The sequence below is a fragment of the Solea senegalensis genome, linkage group LG16, assembly GCF_019176455.1.
Source record: "Solea senegalensis isolate Sse05_10M linkage group LG16, IFAPA_SoseM_1, whole genome shotgun sequence".
In the NCBI taxonomy this organism is placed as follows: Eukaryota; Metazoa; Chordata; class Actinopteri; order Pleuronectiformes; family Soleidae; genus Solea; species Solea senegalensis.
Window position 1 is genome coordinate 13244482 of NC_058036.1, and position 23300 is coordinate 13267781.

The following is a 23300-nucleotide window of genomic DNA, read 5'->3' on the forward strand; positions in this document are numbered from 1 at the left end:
TTTAGAACATGTCTGTGCTCACAAACGGACCTTTTCCCACATTTAAACACGTTTCAACAGAGCAAGTACACGTTTTTAACTGTTATTATAATCAATGGCACTGTTGAGTTCAAATAAGTCAAGAGTGACAAGCTAAATGGAACGTGGCCCTCGTTAATGTCATTGTTTACCCTTTCCTGGTGGTACCTGTCAAAATGGCTGCCATTACAAAATTGAATTTGCTTGAGATAGGAGTTAAACAAAGGGTCCTACTTTGATCCAGCCTTCATGAGTGTGATTGCTTATATCTATCTATGTTAGATGGAGTGGCTCATTTGTTAAGACTAGTGCCCTGTGTGCGAAAGACATCATGGTCACAAGTTTGACTCCACCCCTGGCTGATTGTACTCAATTCCATTGTAAGTCGCTTTGGATAAAAGCGTCTGCTAAATGACATGTAATGTTAAATAGTCTGTGTTTATAGACTGTAGCACTTTTCTAGTCTTGCTTTACAGAAGGGTTTTCCATACAGCAGTCTTTCATAAGGACGCATCAGCATGGAGGCGAGAGCTGGGGATTGAATCTACAACCTTCTGGTTTAATGACTACCACTACCAATACCACTGTCCCCATTGTTAACCTGTAAGTCACTATGTCAGTCAATCACACTTCAAACAAAACCTTAGCTATCATTTTAAAACGGGAATTATTTAAATACTGATTTTGTTTTACACTTTTTCCTACAATTTTCCATCATCGCTGCCTCCCCGCTGCAAGTGTCTGGCTGCAGGATTTCTCTCTTTACACATTTTTAGTCATTCTTCATACCAAACTTTATTTATTTATCTTATACGCATACGCTTATATGCACAAAGAGCCAGTCTCAGAGACAGAGGCAGTCACTGAAAGCAGTATATTTACCAACTATATTTAAGTTCCCAACCTTTTATTTTGCGAATAATTGCCATAAATTCCCACTAATTCGCTTGGAAAGTTTCTACTTTTGCAAGTTTCCGGAATTTTGCAACCCCAACACAGACACACGAAGCTCACCAGCAAGTTATTTGTCAAAGGCAGCTGATCACAGTACATAGCAACAAACACCAGCAAATAAATAAGATGTAACAGACTTCTTTCTTTAGGACTGACTGTTGTAAGATTGCTGTCCTGTGTTTCCTTCTCATGAAATAATAAACTCTTTCTCTTTGTGAACTTGCAGACTTTGAGAGGATTTGTTCCTCGCCCCCCCCACAGTGCCTCCGATGGCTGGTCGGCTCCTTAAAGTCTCCTCACTCACTACAGCAGCGTTTGCCTCGTCTGGGTTTTATCTGTACAACAGACGGCTGGACCTCAATGACCTGAGTATTGTCCGCTTTGGCCGAGCTGCAGCCACTGTGAGTGCCTTTTGCTCTTGTCTCTAGAAACTTTGTTTTCATGTATCTCCACCACACTGGGTTCTCGAGATATACTTACTGGAGTAAAATACTGTTATGTTTTGATTCGAAGTTATGTATAATAGACTTAACATACAGTCACTACACACCACCCTCCAAATTTGAACCTCTCTCCCAATAGACAGGTGACTGGATTTATAGTATGAACAATATGCTGGCACTGCTGCCAAAGACTGAAAACAGCTTTTGCCAGCAGTGTCTGCACCCTTAACAAACCCATTTCATCCCATTCTCTGTCCTCTCTGAACTCTTACCATCCATATCCACTTAACAACTGATCATTTCAATGTTATTCTATGCTGTTTGCTCTATTTGTTTGCAGACCGCGGCCATCAGCTACGACTATCTGACTGCTTTCAAACATGTGGAACATGGCACAGAGGAATACCAGGCACTCAAGTCCAAGGTAAATAAGCCCCTGAGAGGGATGCTTGCACTGAATCATCACTGCAGCCATTCACAGTGTGTTTTCCACAGCACAGCAAGGTGAATGAGCTGTTTACCTTTTTAACAAAAAAAAACTAAGTCACTAAATAAGATCATATTTGAAATCTCACTGGTAGGATAAGGCTAATTCCAGTTGAATTCCAGTTTATATTCAGTATGTGTTGAGTGATTTGTGCTGGAGTTTGTTTAAAGGCCACAGCACAGTCAGGTTCACTCAGGGGACCACTGCTGCAAAGGTCAGAGACCACCTGCTCTGACAAAAAGTGCTCCTGCTGCAGCCAACCTTGAAGAGCATGGTACACACTCACACACACACACACACACACAGTGCAGCCCCTCGGGCCCTGTTGGTCAAGCCTGGCTACACTTGCTGATTAGAATTAATGCATGGTGCTGATTTAATACAGAGAGGAGGCATGCCACCTAATTATTATGAAGTCGTAGAGGTGAGGCGACACTACAGCAGCTCCACACTTTAGCGTCTTTATGCAGCTGATTTTCTTCTCCAATGTGACTCTTTTGCCCTCTTCCGTTGTAAAGGAGACATGACAGGTCAATGTATGGGGAGACAAAACTCTCACTAACACTGAAGTAATGACATGTATAATGAATCAGTATTGATCAGTGTGTCTTCTGAGGGCTTGAGGGCTGATTTAAAAGGGCTGCAGGTCAAACACACGTTATACTGTCTTTCATCTCTGCAGATGTGAAAACATCGAAATGTGGAACACAGTGGAAGAAATAAAAGTAAACATCCTTGAAATAGTTTTAGAAATGCAATCTTAACACTGTGAAACGACTCACGCCACACGAACCCACTTTGACTTAAAAATGCACAATTCCTGCTCTGGATACACCATGGTGTTTTCACTCCCAGGTAATGTAAAACAGAGATGTTTGAAAATGCTGCTGGCTTTGATTTTGACTGAAAAGTCTAAATACATTTAAAATAATTGTATCAAAATGAACTAGAAAATGCGGCAGCAAAACCACGTGTCACATTAAACTACTGTACTTTCGTATTTTCAAAATACATCCAAAACAATAATTTCCTAATCAGTGAAGCTACTGAGAAGCCAGTAATTATGACAGGGTTGAAGTTCCAATGTAAAATGTGCAAGTAATAATTTGAGGTAGGAAGTGACCTTGTCAAGTTGTACACACCGTAGCATTTGATATGAGTAACATGAAAATATAGAACATCAACCAAGAACAAAAATGTCAGTGTGCTGATGCAGTACGTGTGATCTTAACAAGTCTGGGTGAATTAAAGTAGGCACCAGGCACCATCATGTCCACTCTGTGTTCTTACGCTGTTGTCACGCTGTTTGAGGTATTTTGATACAACATATTAAGGCATTTTCAAACAAAATACAAATGACAGAATAATATTTTGTGTTTGAAGTACATATTTCCATCCCTGGTAGTATAGATGTAGCTCCAATGGGCTACAATAGAGGAGATCTTAACAACATGAGGTTGAATCATGGATTTTCCTGTCAGATGTCAGATGTCAGATGTATAGGTGTGATGGTTTGTCGTAGCTGTCTAGTTACCGCTGAACCTTCTGGTGCAGATACATTGTGGATGTAGTTATTCCGAGATCTGAGGTCAGAATCACCATCTGTCTGAGAAAAGAAATCTGTAAAAAGCATTTTAAACAAACATTTCACTTTCATGAGGGTGGGATTTGTGTCAGAGCTGAGCGAGCTGATGACCGGATGCATCAGTTCCACCAGCGGGCTTTAAAATGACATATAACGCCTTTAGTGTCAGATGAAGTCATCATGTGGGTGCTCGTCAATCTCCAGCTGTATGTTTGTTTCTTGTCACAGGGACACATTCGACTGCACAGTTAATGAGCTCTTGTTTCTGCATCTCATCTTTCTCGTTGTTAGCGCGCGTCGCCCTGTGCTGGTCTCGCAGCGGCGTATAGCCGAGCTGATTTCAGACTCTCATGAAGGGCCTCACTCAAAGGCCACTTAGGCAGCCACTCTTCCAGACTCATCAAAGGCTGCCCTGAGTGAACTGAGGGGCTATTCACAGCCAATTAGAGTGTATCGCAGAACAAGCACAGCAGAACTCTGAAGTCTGCCAAATGAGCAGAGGAACATGGCCTGAAATGAGAGAACAGATGGACTTTTGGTCCCTTCTCAGCCTCGGCAACACACCGTGGCTCTTACTGTATGTGCGGCAAATACTTTCATTTAAATGCAAAAGTATTCAGGTTTGTCTCTATGTTGTCACTCAAGTATACACAAGCCTGGAATTGAACCATGACGGCATGTGTCTTTGGGAAATGTCTAATTAATCCATTACTGAAATACTCATCGACTATTTTGATAATCGCTTGGAACCATTTCATCCATTGTTTTGTTAGTAATTAGATTTATGGCTGCAAATAAGGATTATTTTCATAATGGATTAATCGAGAACTTGTTTCGTTCATAAAATGTCAGAAATTGATCCCTATACTGATTCATTTTAATCGTAGCATAATGATTACAATACTACTCCTACTAATGATAATTATAATAGCCACGCAACCTGATCTGGATCCTGCAGCCCCTGGGCTGGGTCACCTGCAAGATGACCCAGCCCAGGGTCTGCAGGATGCGGACACTGATCAACCTTTTCCAGCATTTTCTGTAATTTTGTGAACAAGCACCCTCCATTAACCGTGGTTAATCGATTATGAAAACAATAGTTATCCCTATAGTCACATTTGAGAATAATGTGGAGCGTTATGCTGGTTATGCTCGACTTCCTACTTGAGAAGACATTACAAAACGACTCCATACAGAGGAGCAGAAGCAGAGGCGCTCTGTTGAGGATTGCATACCAGCTGATATCTGCTCTTGTTTATAATAGCATAGATACTGTGTCTGCCACACACTCAAGTGTAACCATTGTCTCGTCTCGGGGTTTGTCATTGCGATATTCAGTGTCTGACATTAGCTAATAAATCAAACTGTGTTACATCCAGGACTTTCATGGCTAAATTTAAATATAGTACTCAGATCTTTGCTTTCAGGCCTGATCATCTCAGCTCCACATGGAAGGAAGACATGCTTAAAGTCCTGAAAATTGTTTTTTTTTTAAGTAAAATGGTCTAAACTGACATTAGATTATAGTATGATTTATTGGCTATGCAAGTTATTTTATTTTATTCTTCCTCTTAAAGTTTTTGTATTACTGTATATCTAAATGTAATCAATACGAGGAAAAGGATACCACATATTGAAGTATCTATAGGTAATTTATGCTATTAATATATATATATATATATAATAGTTATTAAATATTATATATATTTTTTTGCTAGTTTCACTATTTGTCTTTCTGTGTCTTATCTCCGTGTGCAGCCCAGTAACCTTGCAGTCTACAGCAGGACTGTGAGGGTATGTAATATTTCAAATTATTAAAATTAAATGAAATATTTCAAAGGCTTTGAGCCACAGCACATTAAAATTCCAACTTGACCACAGCCATACACCAACAGAGATCAGAGAAGCTTGGATCCATTTCTTTCCTCAGTCTGGAGGCAGTGAGTGATATCAGTGCTATTATTAATTTCCTTCTCTAGATTTCAATATTTCCTGGTTTCTTTGCTCCTCTGTGAGGGTAAACTGATTCTCTTTGGTTTGTGGGCAAAACAAAACATTTGTTTACTTTGTCATTTTGAAACACAGTGGCTGATGCTGTTGTAAATACTACATTTCTGGCATTTTATGGACAAATCATCAAACTCGGCGATTCCTAAAGTGTGGGACGCAGATTTTGAAATAGTAACGGCACATGGGCCATCAAAACCTTTTTCTAGCGTTTGCACTCAATGTCAATTTGTTAATTTTAATCAATGAATTGTTATTTATGTTGATGGTTAATTACGCACAGTTTGCATGTGTGATGTGATGAAAGATATGCAAATTCAGTGGACTAAGTGGACTAATTCTTAATCTGCAAAGTGGGCCCCGGCACTTTAAAGTTTGATCTAACTGATTCATCAAGAAAATCAACAATTTCCGGCCCTGATTTCATCTGTGATTTCAAATCAGTGTGACTTGCAGTGTGAGTTTCTAATATCGGTCGGAACTGAGCTCCAGATAAGTTCTTTTTCTCCAACAGTGAGGGCTGATTTTTGAAAGATTATATTATGATTAAAGATCATCCCATATCAAAACAAGCACTTTTACTTTGAAAGTCTGTAAAACATAATCATGAATATCTTTATTGTGATATCGTGATTGAATACTGTGTTGTGATTTTAATCTCCTATCGCTCACTCGCTACTGAACAGTTGTTTTTCCCATTTGTTTCCCTCTAGACTGGCCAGATTAGACACACATTGGCCCCCAAGTCATTTCAGTTTGACATCACAGCACTGGGCAGCTCCTTCAGTAACAGACCAAATGTCTGAAGGAGCGTTATCGCAGGTCGTTCCTCCCTGCAGCAAGCACTGCTCTCAGTAGACCACACATTACCAGGCTATTCATCCCACGTGCAATACTGTGTTCAATCTCTGTTTATACTGTGAATATCACTGTATATATTCTGGAAACTGTCTATAATGTACATTCATTTTTAACTTTTTATAGTCTTATTGTTAATATCTTTCTATAGTGTATTTTCTTGTAAATACATGCTTATTATTTATTATCTTTATATTTACTGTCTTGCTGCTGTGACAATGTAAATGTTCCCACTGAGGGACTAATAAAGGACGATCTTATCTTATCTTAGATTATCAACAATCACAATCATATTGCATCTTTTACTTAACATTAAGGGGAAATGCATTTATTTGTCGCCCATTATCACTCTATTTGTATCTGAAAATTCAACAGCAATCACTGTACTTTGTACTTTGTATTGTGAATATATTATACAAGATAAAAAAAAAACCCAAAAACAATAGGAATTTTCAAGTCTTTTCTCAGTTTAATAATTCTACATACTCAAGGATACACAAGTCAAACTGTATCATCTGGATTAGTTCTGCAATTAATGATTATTTTCATAATCAATTCATTTGTTGATTTTTTTTCTCAAATAATGCAGCAATCGTTTGTTACACAAACTGTAGAAACCTCGAAATGATGTTTTCAAATTGTCTACAAACCAAAATTATTCATTCTATCTTAATAATTCATTTATTTTCAATTATAAAATTATTTGACAATTAATATAGTCATCAATTGATAATCGAGTAAGCAATTAATCAGTGCAGCCCTAATCTGGACTACATTTAATATCTTCCTAGTTACCCAAAACACAACATCACCAGTCTTTATAAATAAGGACTGGGTATTCGAGTGGTGGCACCAAACACAGTTATTGTTAATGACAGTTGAATAATATTATAATATGTTATAGACCCAAGACTCAGGCTTAAGTCCGTATGTAATAGATAACAGTTGGTTGAGCATATGAATCGTATTTGACTGTTAATTTGTCATGCTGCCTCTGAAGCTCAGTGAAGAAGGTGTTTTTGTTCTTGCTGGATATTTGCTTTAGAATCATGCAGTGGAGATGAAATCACCGACGATGACTGTAGTTTTTCATTTTCACAGAGAGCAACCATGCAACTCCCCGAAACCACTGTCTGCATACTTATGAGTCGCACTTTGAAGAAGTTTTCTTATTTCAAATGTAACTTATTCTGCGACATGTGGATGCTACTACTATATTTAGGGCCCGAGCACGAATGGCAGGGGTGGCGAAACGGCTCCTGGCACAGATTTGTGAGAGGAACCTATTGTTAAATGAGAACGCACATCAACAGAAAGCCAAAAGATCAGAGGGCCTTCAGCGATAGAGAGATGACTCTTTATCTCTGTACTGATGAGTGTTCAGTTCCTTTTTCTCTTTTCCCTCTCAGGTTTAGGATTCTTAACTTTTAACAATTAGATGACTGAGAAATAAAATGTAGCCTATTATAATCATTTGAATAATGTACAATTATGATAGGCATGGTGGGATGTAACTACAGACTGTTGTGTCACCTGGAAATGTAATATTTCGGTCATGTCATTAGATTAATTCAGACGGCACTCATTCCTCGGATTTACTAGGTAGTCTTCTACCCACTGCGGCTCGTCTTTTACCCAGACAGTTGATGGTTTGATCCTGGGCTTTACATATCTGCATGCCTACGATGCCTTGGCCAAGACACTTATGTATTATTTTCTCAATTAATCGAGTGCTTGTTTGGTCCGTAAAATATCAGAAAATGCTGAAAAATGTTGATCGATGTTTCTCAAACCTGGAAATGATGACGTTCTCAAATGTTTTATTTTGTCTACAAACCAAAATGATTAATGATTTCTTTGTTATATGGAGCAAACCCCCAGAAAATAGTCACATTTAAGAAGCCGAAAAATCTGCTTTAGTGATTGAGAAAAAACACTTAAACTAACAAATCGATTATCAAGATATTTGACGATTCATTTGGTAATCGATTAATAACCAATAAATCTTGTAGCCCTAATTGCGACAGTTGTAGAATGACATTTTGTTTTGTAAGAATCACAGATGTGACCTATATTTATTGCCTCGATTTGTGCAGTGTATGTGCGAAATGTGACCACTTCCTGTTATAATAGAGCTGAGATTGGCACAGCTCCCCCCTGTGACTCTCCTGTGGAGGATAAGAAATGGATGGATGGTACACAATGGCTCAGTAGTGATCTCATAAGTGAAACCCGGTTGGACAAAGCCAAAACTGAGTTGGACCATATTTCACGAAACTTGGTGGAAACATGTCACTGCCCAAGATGAAAAGCTTGAACTCAACAACTTTCCTAAGTTCTTTCGACAGGAAGTGGTCACACTTTGCACGTGCAGAACAAATCGGGTTTCTGGTACAAATCGGGTATTGACAACACTCATTTTATAGTTACATGTTACTTTATAGATGATGTAATTAAATGGGGCGCTCTAGATTGAGATCAGTTATTTTATTGGAAGCTACATTAAGTTAGCAGTACATTTATAAATCCGTATTAGTCCTAAGTTTTCTGAGTTTAGCTTGGTCATTTTTACTGACACATTAATGCCGATATTTACTAAAAACAGTGACATCTTAGCGACATTTCTTTCATTTTCATTGTGGACATTTTCCAACAGAAAGAAACAAGATAATCTTGAGAACGCAGAGCATTTCTGAATAACACATACAGCAGTAATATGGGAGCAGACCTGTAATTGTCTTATTAATAAAAAAGAATACCTATTACCTCAGTTTATACCAAGAAATGCATATCCTGTCTTTTTGTGAGGATTGAAATCGGCCTCATGAGAAGATGCTTGCGCTCTGAAAGTCACGAGTCATTTTGCATGATGGGGTGAAAAGAGGAGGGGGAGGAGAAGGGAACGATTATGAAATGGTGATAGTGAGGACAAACACACACTGATGTCTAATGATCCCCTTGCTTCCTCAGCTGTATGAGAAGAAGGCAGTAGCATGGAGCTGATTTGGGAAAGCAGCCATTTTGAAGATCGCCTTTTCTCACTAAGATGAAAGGGAGAATAAAATGCGTATTCACTCAGCACATCTGCGCAGTATCAGGAAAATTCTCTTTCACTTCAACCCCGAGGTTAGAGATAAAGAGTGGGCTTTTACCCCCAGCATGTGAATGTGTCTGAGGTTGTCATAGTAATAGGAAAGCACAGTGGGGAAGGAAATCAAAGACGCTGTCTGATTAGTGACTACTCACTGGAGGAAAAATCATCCCTGCATCAGCTAATGTCAACGAGTTTCTATATTTTTATTTTGCATATATGTTATATAGCTGACTTACTTATCCACAGAGTTTGTGAATACTTGAGAACGGTTCGCCCTGACACTCCCTTTTTAATAGCTGAATTTTCAGCTCTTGCACTTGTTTTTCGTCCTGAAACTAATCTCTGGTTCACTGTTCCAGTTTGGGGACCTCATAATTGCATCTGTTCCTTTTGGGTACAACGTGGTTGTGCTGGCTTTATTAGGCTGGGACCTACACCAGGTACTGTGGTATTAGCAGCTGAGTGTGAAGCTGTGGGAATTAGAGTTGGCACTTCCAAGTCCAAAACCAAACATCTGAACTAAAGAGTTCAGGTCTTGGGCTCTTTGTTAACAATGAGACTAAACTGTATGGTGATACCAGTGGACAAATTGGTGCAGTGTGAGCAGTAGCCCTTGTGCTGTGGTTTGTTGAGGCAAAGAGGAAGCTAGTGACCTAAAACTGAAATGGGGGGGGGTACAAATACCTGGTTTCAGTTTCTCCTGTTACCTCTGTTTTGTGGTGGGAGCTATGGTTGCCTCTAAGTACTTCTAAATAAAGAGAGCCTTCATGTCTCTTCTGTCTTATCTGTCCTTATCCTATATGTCTGTCTTCTCTCTTTGCTTCTGAGGAGCTGGTGTGAAGAGAAACATCAAGTCTGCCACTGTGACCCAGCCCTAGATAAGTGCTAGAAAATGGATGGATGAAAAGGTCCTTCAAATCTATCCATCCGTCTTCTACCACTTTTTCCTCCACATGAGGGTCACGGGAGGGGCTGTCCCATTCTCAGCAGATATAGGGCGGTAGGCGGGGTACACCCTGGACAGTTCACCAGTCCATCACAGGGCCACATAAAGACAAACAACAACCCACTCTCACAATCTCACCTATGATCAATTTAGAGTGTCAAATTTAACCTAATCCCCAAATCTGCATGTTTTTGGACTGTGGGAGGAAGCCGGAGAACCTGGAGAAAACCCACGCCCACACGGGGAGAACATTATTGTTTTTCAGTATCCCAACATTTTTTTCAATAGCCGATAATGGACACACTAAACATCTTTGAGTTTTGATGCTAACTGAAGGCTACATATGTGCTCCAACAGACTTGGTCTGCAACTTCCATTGATTAATCCACTGGTTAATTTCAACAGTATGGATGTTTCACATTGGATTCAATTGTGCTTTTTAATGTATGATCCCACAGATGCTCTTGACCTTTAAGTTGCTTCTCTGAGCTCATTCATGACATAAATGTTGTTAAGAATATCTTTGAGTGGAACTGTTACTTCGATGTACTCCACAGTGCTGCCAGGACAGATAATCAGGATGACCAGTAGGTTAATGTATTAGCAAGAATCTGGGAAAATGATACACATCCTGTTACCATGATGCCGATGGGATAACATTAGCAAGATGGCATATTGTGTGTCTAGTTTAAGAAAAATGATCACAATATTTTATGCCGAAACAATATGTACTTTTCTTTGTCTCATTAGAGGACAGAGGAGTGGAAGGACTAGTGTTCGTAGGCTTAACTACAACACAAAACCAGCGCAAGGAAGCATTTCTACATCGATACAGAGCTTCAAAGAATCAGTGCAGTATCAGGACATGAATTATCGATATCGACGTACTCCGCTAATGACCACGATAACATTTGAAGTCGCACAGCTCATTCATTTCCCCCAGAGTTTGAGCGGAAGATTTAGCACCTGATGGATTAAAGCAAATTTGAATATAACGGTTGGTAGTGTTGAAGTGGTTTCATGATGTAGCAACAGAGCGTGAGCATGTGACCACGTGTGAACGCTTACTTCATCAGCGCTGCTCCGGCAGCTACAATACAGAGACCTCAGCATGGACTGAGTGTGTTCGGTGCTGGTGGGTGCAGTGTTTTTTTTACACCCAACAGAAAGAACTAATGTGGCGCAACTGCTGCGTATTTTCAGAGCAGAGTGTTCGAAGAAAAATGTGCATTTGTTCACAAAATTGTATGAATATTTGTTAGCTGTAAGAGCAGTTAGTGTTCAGTATGTGAAGTTGTCATTTTGACCTTGATGGTGGGGTAAGAGCTTTAATTCTTAATGCTTAATGCTTGAAATTTGGGCCTGGTGTTTTGGGGTGTTCGATTTTGCTTCGTATCATTCAGTAAACAATTTTTTTGCCCCCAAGGGTAACATTGCAAAGCTTAATTGGGAATGTCAGAATTAAGTTTCAATAACATCAACAACAATTACAGCAGGAACAACAAAGTTGTACATTGTACCTATACACTGGAAAGGCTAAAAAGGAAATTTGGCAACAAGGGATTCTGGCCATGGTTCTCAAACTGTTGTAAGTGTACACCGGTGGTACACAAACTTCCTCTGATGGTACTTCAGAATAGACTTCACAACAGGCCTGAAAATTACAACCCGACCTGACCGGGCTGCGGGTCTTTAAGCCCGAACCAGACACAGCCCAACACACCAGCATGAATTGTCCGCACAAACCCGATCTTAATCTAATTTCTCTATACCAGCTTCTAAAGTATACTGTATGTGAGGAATAGCAGGATAATGAAAGGTCAATATTTTCTCTGGTGGTCCTTGTTATAAAAGGTTTGAGGACCACTGCTTTAAGGTATGATATGTTGTTGGATTTGGTGCTATAGAATAGATTGAAACCAGTCTTGCATGTGACATCTTATTCTCCATCTTCTCAATCTTTAAATTGAGTGTAAATAAATATTAATATCAAATAAATCCATTTACATTTTTTTTATCATTTTCTCTGAGATAACAGATTCCAGTTAGAAGTTCTTCATGATGGGGGAAAAAAAAAAGATTTACGTCTATGTCAGCTTTCCACCAGCAGATGTCAGCACCGACTGCATCCACCAGCATAACAGCACTGCTGCTTTCTCAAATGGAGTAGGGACTAAAATTCAGATAAGTGCCCACTGCCACTCGTCAACTTCAGTCCTTTTCTGAGGGACGCGCTGTGTAAATACTGGAGCGGAGCCAGAGAAGGTTGACCTTGATGAGCTCATGGCAGCAGCTCATCAGCCAAACAAGTGTGATGTGGGAAAATCCTGAAGGGATATGAGGAGTATAGGGAACATTTAACATTTGCTTCCCAGCTGCCTGCTGTAGTTAGATCACTGCTGACAAGCTGATCTCCAGCAGCAACATGAATACTCAATTTCCTACTGTTGTCGTCTCTGTGTCACCGAGGGCAAAAGAGTCAGACGGCAGCTGGCACAGCCCCTCGGATTTAAATGTTTTTCAAACAGTGTCCACACAAACAAAACATGCCACAATGCATGTGCTTAAAAAAAATACAGTAGCTTGTTGTTTTTCAGCCTGTGGCGTAGACATGATTGCACTTTCATGTCACCTATACAATTGTAATTTTGCACAGCCTGTAGTAAATGCTGCAAAAAGTAGATGACGTTTACAATAAATGTAGCTACAATATTGTTCAACATAAGTGATATATGAGTTCTTTGATGGTCAGACTTGAGGTATAATAGCTGAAATGAAATTGAAAGGCTTGTTTTGGAGGTCAGACATTGGATTTAATCAGAAATATATAGACTGGTGATTGGCATTTTTTCAGCAAAATACTATACATTAGGCTGTTGACTGTCAAAATGATGGTGGTTCATTTATTTTAAGTATGATTGTATGAGGTACTGACACACTGTCAGCACTGACTGAGACATGGATGCTCACTCTTACTGAAAACATGGCTGCCAGCAGGGCCGTAGAGGAAAAACAGATCTGGCACCTGATAATGTCTACTCATGTCTGATATGACGACTCAAATGTTTGTCACTTTTTTCTTCCCGCAAACGTTTCACTCTCACCAAATTCCATACAGAAAATAAGCTATTTTACCACACAGGAGTTGTTGTTACTGTGATGCCACAACCAGTTTAGGTTGAAATGAGTTATGATGTGACTTCGATGTTGGAAATCATCAGTTCAAATTTACATAAGTGACTCAAACCTACCAAACAAGGTAGTAGAAGCCCAGCAGCACCTGTGTTCCTGCGATGTGAAAATGCAGATTTTCTCAATGGACTTTGGTGCGGGAGAGTGTGATTATTGCAAAATCTCAATTTCTGTCCAGAAAAGGCTGTCAGGATTGTTCCAATCTATTGACAGTCATGTTTTTTAGTAATAACAAGCATTTGTGTCATAAGCTGGTACCTCAAAGTCAGTGACTCACATATCCATACTTTCGGAACGAAACATCGGAACCATCCTGTTATGGTATCCTTTGATCTACATGTCTAGCATGAAACGATGACATCTAAAGGCTTTTTGTTGGGATGTTGTTTACAGCAGAGCATCTGTGTTCCTTACTGTGGTACACAGCCTGTGCTCTATAATAACTGTTATGTAGCTGGATGAGGTTTTACTTTAGAGAAGTGTTGATTCGACGGTATGGTCATTTTGGAGTCTGCAGTTTGTGTTGTAGTGGGGTTGTATTGTGTTATCCACAGAAGTGCCTCTGTTATCCGGCTCATTTATGTCACTGGGATGGACAAGTTAATGTCATGCATGTCAAGCTCACTGATGTCATGATAGCTTTTCAGTAAAATAACACGTCCTCTGTCCTTAAAGGGACAGTTACACCAATGTTCTGCCATCACTAGATACTGTTGCAGGTGACAGGCATTCTACAAACAAACCCATGTCTTGCTGTATCCGCACCAACTGTGTTGTTCATTATTTTTCATGTTACACATACTGCATGACAAAACATGTCCGTGTAGAATATCCTGGGATCAGGGTATTTGACACAGTACAACCAAACAAACCCTTTGTCATGAAGTCCTCTCCTCTCTTTGGCAGAGTCATCATTTTTAGTGTCACCAGCAACAAACAACTCTGTCCCCTTCACAACATGTACCGTCCGTGTATGTTACTGCTGTAGCAGGCAGACACTCGCAGTGCTGCACGTTTTTTTTTTTTACGTGCTCACTTCTGGAATTAGTCCCTAGGTTTTTACCCTCGTCAGGAATTGAAAAACTTTCCATTGGAGACAGAGTGTAATTTAATTTTTACTGAATTTATTTGACATAACATATATTAACTGTGGCCATGCTATCAGAAAATGACAGACAGTGAAACGTTAATAATATATGTTACGTTATAGCAGGGACAAGCAAATGTGTGTGTGTGTGTGTGTAGGGAGGAATGGGGGACGTCATGTCCATCATCAACCCTAACTCACAGTAGCTATGAATTTGTCTGACTATCTCTAACTGCATATGTTTTGAGCAAATTAAGAACATCACTCGATCATGATCACGTGATATTGGAGCAAACGGATCATGTGATGCATGCAGATAAACTCATAATAAAGCAGGTGTAATGTGTAGGGTTGTCTGAAGAAAATGTGATACTATATTTGTATCCTATTTGGCACTTATTGCAACTGTATAGATACTGCATAGTACCTACTCAGCACGCTTTTAGAAGCTCGTCTGAGCAGGTACTAAAAACTGGTACCTGGTACCAGGTACTATGCCAGTGTTTCTCATAAAATCCCAGATTGAAGCCGTAAAAGTGGACCAGCAAGAAGAGAAAATGTTGTAGTGATGATACTGTTCTTTTTTTAGTGTTATTAATATTATTGTTTCTTTATTTTTCTTAAAAAAAAAAAGAGTATTGGGTACTGCATATTGGTGTCAAATTTGAAATTCTAGTACGGTGACAACATTAGTGATGCCTTAAGCCTTCTTGCGTATTTTCGCACTTGCAGTTAATCCAGGTGCAACATCCTTGATTTTGGTGTTATGCCTGTTAATCCATGTTTCTGCAGTCTGCAAGGGTATTGTGTAGAGCTGCTTATTTTCATAATCTTTTAATCTGTCCATTATTTTCTTGATTAATCAAGTATTTGTTTGCTCCATAAAAGTATGAAAAATGTTGATTGGTGTTTTCCAGACCTGGAAATGATTACGTTCTCAAATGTCTTGTTTTAACCACAAACCAAAATGATTCAGTTAAGTTTTAACGATTTCTTTTTCATGGAGTAAAGAAACCAGAAAAAAGTCAAATTTCAGAAGCTGAAAAATCGGAAGCCTTGTTTCAATTGTTAAAAAACTCTGGAACCAAATTATCAAATTAATTGACAATTCATTTAGTAATCGATTAATAATTCGAATCATCGTTCAAATAATAATCACTGATCACCAGTTTCCTGTGACGAACAAAGGCCCATGATCAGCCCATCAACACCAACCTCCTCCTATGATGGTCTTTTATTTCTACAGTGCTAATTACTTACACGGCTGCACTTTACAATAAGAAGTAACTCATAATAAGCTGCTCGCACAGATTATCTATGTCGCTGTTTTTACAGTCCGACAGTCCGATCCGCACTGATTCATAGTGTCCACTGGCTTGTGGCAGATGACATGTCTGCCGTCACGTGACACTGAGACACAGTCAGCGAGCGAAGCATGACAACAAAATGCAGAGCATGAAATTAACTGTGGCTCTCAGTGAAGAAACACCACCTCTTCAGTCTCTCAGCCCTTCATTTGTTTTCGTTTGACTACATTTGTCATTTTCTTTGCTTTTCACAACACAGTGAGAGGGAAACACAGCTGTGCATTTCAGGGGCACAGTCAGGAGCTGTAACAGATAACAAAGAGCACGTATATTTTCGCCCCCGCCTTGTTGTAGTTCTGTTAAAATAAATGACGTCTTAATATGCAGTTCAGCAGAGCTGTGAGACATACATTCTGTATCACGGTTGGAAATGCTGGAGGATATTTTTTTTATGTGTGAACTCCTCAAGCTTCACTGCTATAATACTTATAGACGAGGCCTCTTGACAACACAGACTTAAATCTGCAGACAAACGTGCACTTCCACAGATAGCCCCCCCCCCTCCCCAAACCCTCTTTGACAGGCAGCTAGATGAGCCTCAGCCAGCTGAGTAACGAGCTAATCATGAGCAACCCAACAATAAATAGGCCTTGTTCATAGTTCACTAATCCCAGTCATTTAGCTGTGGTGTGGCAGCAGAAATCAATTACTGCAGCTGGGCTCCCAGTATAGGACCCTGCTCTCATCTGCGGTCCAGCTGCACACGACCCACTCACACCTTTTGACCCTCCTCACAATTGCTAAGTATTTGGAATATCACTTATCCTTAGAAAATAAACTATTTGAACAATAAACAACTGTATTTTTCAGTGGCCACCTTGAACTGTAAAGCAAAAGGCACTCGACTGTTATAATGGTGAAGTTACACTTACCGTCTACCATTAACCTCTAAAGGTCATTTAATGTCTTCATATTGCACACTGATGTCCTTATCAAGTAATTGCTGTCACAGGTGCAGTATGTTGGAGCCATATATAGTATTATACATTGGAGAAAAATCTGTATTATACTGTAATTAGAGTTTGATATCGATTTGAATTATAAAATAATGAATATTAAATCAATAATGCTCGCCATAAGATTCTGTGTATATTGTATGATTGACTGATGAGTAGTCACCTGTGTAAATTGAGTGTGTGGGTCACTTGCGGAATATTGCTCTAATCACATGACAAGCAGCTCCCATATTTGTCATTCATTATCACCTGTCATCATTTGAAGCAAACTTCACATTTAATTCACAAAACGATATAATCAGGATATTCAAATCATGATACGATATTATCATGATATTTAAGTCAGAATACGATATCATGATATTTAAGTCACACAAATACTGAGTATTCACAATCATATATTGAGATATACTCACACAACAGCTCTAGTGAGAGTAAGCACTTGGCACCATCTGGCACACTGAAACACTAATTGATATTTTTTAAAATATCGCAATATTACACTTTATTGATTTTTTTTCCATCCACCCCAATAACTTCAATCCATTCTATAACATACTGATAGTTGGATTCAATGTTTTTCTGCAGTGTAATAAAGTCTTGTCATATGTAAAAGCTTTATAATCAAAGGTTTAAGAAAGTCATCATAATTTGTTATTATCTTTGATAGTAAAAGTATATTGTATTTATAGGATTTTACAGATGTGACAGCTTTGGTCGATCTAGTGGTCAGTGACATGGGCCACTTCACTCACTCCACTCAGGGGCTAGAACTCCACAAAGAAGTGGTTTCTCTCTGCTCATGAAGTTAGGCAGTTTTGTTGCCCCGTCACCAAAACCTTTTCAGGAAGTGACTTATGCACAAGTAAAAGTAAACCTTATTCGAAATACTACAATACAACAACAACAAACCACAAACCATTTGTGTCTCATAAAGGAACTTATTGGCAGTTTTTGAGCTCATTGTACCTGTCTGTCTGTCTGTCTCCCTGTCTGTCCTTCCGTCTGAACTGAGAATCTGTAGCATTGATTTGAAAGCATTGTGTAGACTCTGCTGTCTCCATGGCCGTGCTTCTCCCCGCAACACTTGTGCACAGTCAGAGAACACAAAGGGAGAGGAGGAGTGATTCCTAGAAAACAATTTGCCATCTGTGCTTAATGGCATTGGAAGGCTGTCCACCGACCTGCACCACAGGGGAATTGGCCCCGGGGCCAACGCTTTAATTACATACATAAAGACAGAATGAGTTACGGAGAAACAAAAAAACAAGAAAGCACGACACTTTGAAACTGTCATAATTAAACAGTAGCACTTTTTGTAAACTGAGAGGGATGTTCATGGGTGCACGTAATGCACCACATTGTTTGTTCAGTTAGATTTTAGCAAGAGAAAACCTGAAAAATGGCAGTCTGAAGTGATACATATCAACTTCCCCTCTACTGAAATACATATGAAGTGCAACAGAGGGTTCTTGTACAGACTGTACTCCATTTATGCTCAAAAGACAAAAGACGGAGATGGACGGAGCCTTTTCGTCCGTACATTGGGCTCATTTTGTCTGTCATTATGCGCCTCGAAGGGGAGCTTACGATGACGGACTAAAGTGGAGCAATACCACCAGAAAACGTGGGGGTAGTATAGCGTCACTACTCCAATAAGTCTGGAAAACAAAAGAGAAGAGCCTATATAGAAGCTTTTAAAAATGGTGGAAAGTGTTCGAACAGATGCTATGTAATTATATCCATATATTATGTTGTTACCTGCCCAGTGCACTGTGTCAAACAAAGGATCTAGAATAGCTGGGAGGAAATTGGTGGAAACTGTACAAAGTCGTGTTGGAGTTCAATCCGCAGAGCCCGACACACCTCCTTGATTATGCAACCTACAGTTGCAGTGCCCGAATTAAATTATGCCGCCTGTAGCTTGCTGGCTTATACCTGCAGCCAGAAAACTGACAGTGATTGCCAGGCCCTCGGCTTCACTCACTGGTGGGACGCGGCATGTTTGATTCGAGAGGCTATCCGAGGAAGCAAGTTGTCAAAAGTCTCGGCGGACCTACGGAAATATTGAAAATCACACTTGTCATCCATCCCTATCATCGGCAACGCCAATGCGTAATATTCCGCATTAATGGAAGGAGTTACATTTAGTGGTCTTACATTCCACCGCTGCAAAATCCACTTGCGTTCCAGTCTATTTCGGATCAAGCACAATAAATGAACCTCTTCAATGGTCAAAACGTTTGGTGACGCCTGCTACTTGGTACTCGGCACTGCCCTCTAGAGAACGTACAGCGTAAAGGTCCATGTGAACGCAAAAGACACATGGGGGTATGTAGGGTAGTGACGGAGATGACGTTTGGGTCGTAAAATGGATGAAAATAGAGTATAAAATGGCTTTTTTCATACAGTCAATGTGCTAGAGGCTTCCTTGCTCTTGAACTGAAATTAATATTGAAGAAATACCCGTGATTCTGTTGTTGTGTGTGTGTATACAGTAGTAGGACAGTACTGTAAAGTTATCAAGATGAAGGTGAAGTATTTGCACTGCGTTCACATAAGAAAAAAATCTCCTTGGGAATGTAATCTTTAATTTGATTTCTGCTTGTTTTCTCTCTGACCTCATTTATGGTACAATTATATTATGATTAGTCAGTGTTCTCTGTCTCATTACAGCAGCGAGGAAAATGGCTCCAGCGTTTCCTATACATTTCTATGCATATGATCAAGTACAAGACGCACCAAACTGCCTTTGTGGTTTATGCTCATTAAATGTATAGTGACTAAGTGCAGGAGCAGCATGAGATGCAGCTGTGGAGAGGTGTCCCCTTAGTTTAGCGAAAGCAAATCAAACTGGCATACAGTGGTGCAGGAGTTCATCATAAGCCAGTGCCTGTTCAAAGCGCCATTATCTTTGAATTGTGTGAAAGTTATGATAATTATAATAATAATAATACAAAATGTCACAGTAGGCTAGTAGTTACAGATGAGGTGCGCTTCAGTTACCACCAACTCTTGACAGATTTCCATTCTGTGTGTGTATATGAGCAACGGCATTTGTGAACTCTTTGATTTAAAAACTGGAAGAATATGGAAAATGTTGAATGGTGTTTCCCGAACCTGGTTGATCAATTGATGACCTTCTCAAATGTCTTGTTTTGTCCACAAACCAAAATTATTCATATATTAGGATTTGTTTGTATTATGGTGCAAATAAATCGAAACATATTCACATTTAAGAAGCCAAAAACTCCAAAAACCTATTATAACTAATTATTCAAAAAAACTCTCTGATTCATCGATTATCAAATTATTTGACAATTTATTTAGTAACTGATTAATAATCGATTAATCATTGCAGGTGTACTACTACAACTATTACTGCTACTTCTAATAATGACTCTCATGTTACATAAGGTCCCTGTCAGAGTAGGGACAAGAACCACAAACCAAAATTATTATGTGATTTCTTTGTTATATGCAAAGAAACAATTTACTTTCAAGAGGCGGGAAAAAAAGAGAACATTCAAAGCAATTAATCGATTCTAAAAGTTGTTGTACATGTATTATGCAATGTATTAATAATTGATTATTTGTTGCAGCCTGACTTATTTCCTTATTAAATTCATCATTATGGCATACACCTGTACATGTGTTGCTGTTGTTTCCTGGGTATAAAATATGCAGCGCACATCTTTCCGCATCAAGAAATCAGCAAATGAAATACATGAATTGCTCCTCCTAATCCTGGCTTGGCCTAAGTGAAATGTGTAGAGGACAGACTGATGTGACGAGTTCTGGACTGAACTTCTCCTTTGCCCAGTTTTTCTGAAGCCTTCTTTGTGACTCAGGCCTCTGATCACACCAGACATCTGTTAATACCTGGTCTGAGCTGAGTCTATGACTGGGCACTGAACTAAATCTGCACTCACCAAAGCGAGTAATGCAACAGCACAGAAACCAACCAGGAGAGTGCAGAGCGCTGTTAGATAAAGTAACACACAATTAAAGAAGTGGGTTGTCTGTGAAACAAACAAATAAAAAAAGGCTTGACTTTGTGCTATACAGCACTGACATTTTAACAGCTTCTGTTCTTATTTCCTGGGAAATGTGCTCATTTCACAGTGACCATCAATCTTTGACTACTGCAGCATGAAGACACACCCCGCTTCCTCTTCTCCCCCTCATAGCACTGGAGTATTTTATTTTTTTTTATAACGGGGATTAAATGAAATCCAGACAGGAGACACTTGAGATGAGAACGAGGAAGTTTTGCGACAGGACTGTGTATGTTATACAACGCTAATGTTGACGACGTTAAAGGCCTTCAACTGTGGAGAATCATTATGTGACTTGGTCTGGGGCTGGCCCATTATATCAATATTATATCTATAATGCGACATGAGAGAAGATATGGTCTTAGATTTACGTGATAAGGCTTTTCCTGGTTTTAAAGGCTGTTGCAATGATAATGATCATATTTATTTAAAACATTTGTGAAATACACTAAATATTATTTACATTGATTAAAAAAAATACATGGAATTGACAAAATTGTATTTAAAACAAGTCACTTCTTTAATTTTAAGCCTATTATTTAGTACCTTTGACCATATTTATAGGCAGTGTTATGTACATTATTTTCAGAGTGTATTTACAGTGTATTGTCACAAAAAGAACACCGTTATATCATGATGTACTGTATTGAGATGTGATTTATAAGCCATATCCCCAGCCTTGCATTTAAGCTTGACAAACATATTTAATATAGTTATAGTTATATCGTGATATATTACGGCTGGGAATCACAGGACACCTCATGATACGTTATGCAACCCATGATCTACGATACCAATAATATCACGATACAGCGATTCTGTAATAATTAATATATTATAAGACAATCATATAGTGATACATCACAGTATCTGTCTAAATGAAGAAAAGAAAATGTCTGTGTAAAGTTAAAAGTGCAGGATTTTTCCATTTATTCACAACATAGAGAACAAAGAGCACAAAGTCTAAGTATTGAATCTTCTTCGACCAAATAAAATATCAGTATTTGCTTTGGCATATCAATTATCACATTGCAAAATATGATATAACCAAATTGATATTTTTACCACCCCTATGATTTATCGCTATCAAATGATATCACTGATAAATGGAATCACATAACTTGATCTTCACTAGTCACTTACTGTTGTCACCATAGCTTAAAACAAATTAGGTGATGAGTTTCAGGATAACAATTTGGTTTTGGAGTTGAAGTTGCACATTCCACAGTTTTCTTGTATTTAGAATTTTTCTCTCAGGTAAAATCCAACGGATGAGTGAGCGTACATGTCGTACAAGTCGCATGATATTGACCAGCTGTTATTTGAATCACGTTTTTGTCACTAATGGATTGTATGTTTCATTACTTTGAAGCAATTATAAATAAATGCATAAATGATTATGTTGACATGAATTTGTTTAACTCTTCGATTTGATTTATGATTCATGTATGTGCCAAATGCCGTATTGTGGTATATAAAATGATCGCAAAATGACCTCTAGAGAAATAAGTAGGAACCATCACTATAGTCAAAGGCAGCCAGTTTTCCAGTGGGTTATATAATGGCAGTAGCTGTGTAATTTCTCTCTTAAGTTCAGTATAAAGCACTGATTATGTGTGAGTCACACTTTAATAGATATTTGTCCACATGAGTCACTTATATAACTGTGCATTTGTAATATTAATAAAACCATTATATACTTCAGTGAATTAATATCATAATCATAATCATAATTATAGTTTCTCCTGCACTGTGTTGACCAAACACAACAAAACACCAAAGGTAACTCACACACATAACATTGTAGTGGTGCGACAACAGTGAACAACACCGTTGGTCACGACAAAACAGACAACAGTGGAGGAAGTACAGCAGCTCTTTTTTCCTGCTCTGTATGATTTTTTATTTTATTTACTGGTATATGAAAAATGGAATGTGGCACAGCAGAACACTGCTTGATGGGGGACCCTTATGTGTGCAGTTACACACACAAACACACACATACGCTCTATCTAATATACCATGATATTCATTTTTGATATTGACCGTACCATGATTGTAACACATTTAGCCAAATCTTAACTCTCAATCACATTATCTGGGTTTATTAGTCCACCTGTGTGAAATTTCATTTAGTGTAGTTTGAGTGGTGCTGACATGTTTATTTTAAATGCCTTTAGTCATAATTGAGGAAGGTAAATAGTAAATAATGCTTATTCAAATTTAAATATTCAATGGCATTATTGGT

General features: G+C 38.8%; 1 protein-coding gene across 2 annotated transcripts in view; it reads left to right on the plus strand.

The window, feature by feature from the left end:
• The window catches only part of adck1 (aarF domain containing kinase 1), a 60170-nt gene that overhangs the window by 402 nt on the left and 36468 nt on the right, over positions 1-23300 (plus strand). The window contains exons 2-4 of one of the 2 annotated variants that reach the window (XM_044048187.1): positions 482-621; positions 1199-1373; positions 1756-1839. In XM_044048187.1, coding sequence (XP_043904122.1) covers positions 1242-1373; positions 1756-1839 — 216 coding nt within the window. In that variant the 5' untranslated portion in view covers positions 482-621; positions 1199-1241. The remainder of the gene's footprint in view (positions 1-481; positions 622-1198; positions 1374-1755; positions 1840-23300) is intronic. The other variant, XM_044048188.1, reaches the window with a different exon arrangement.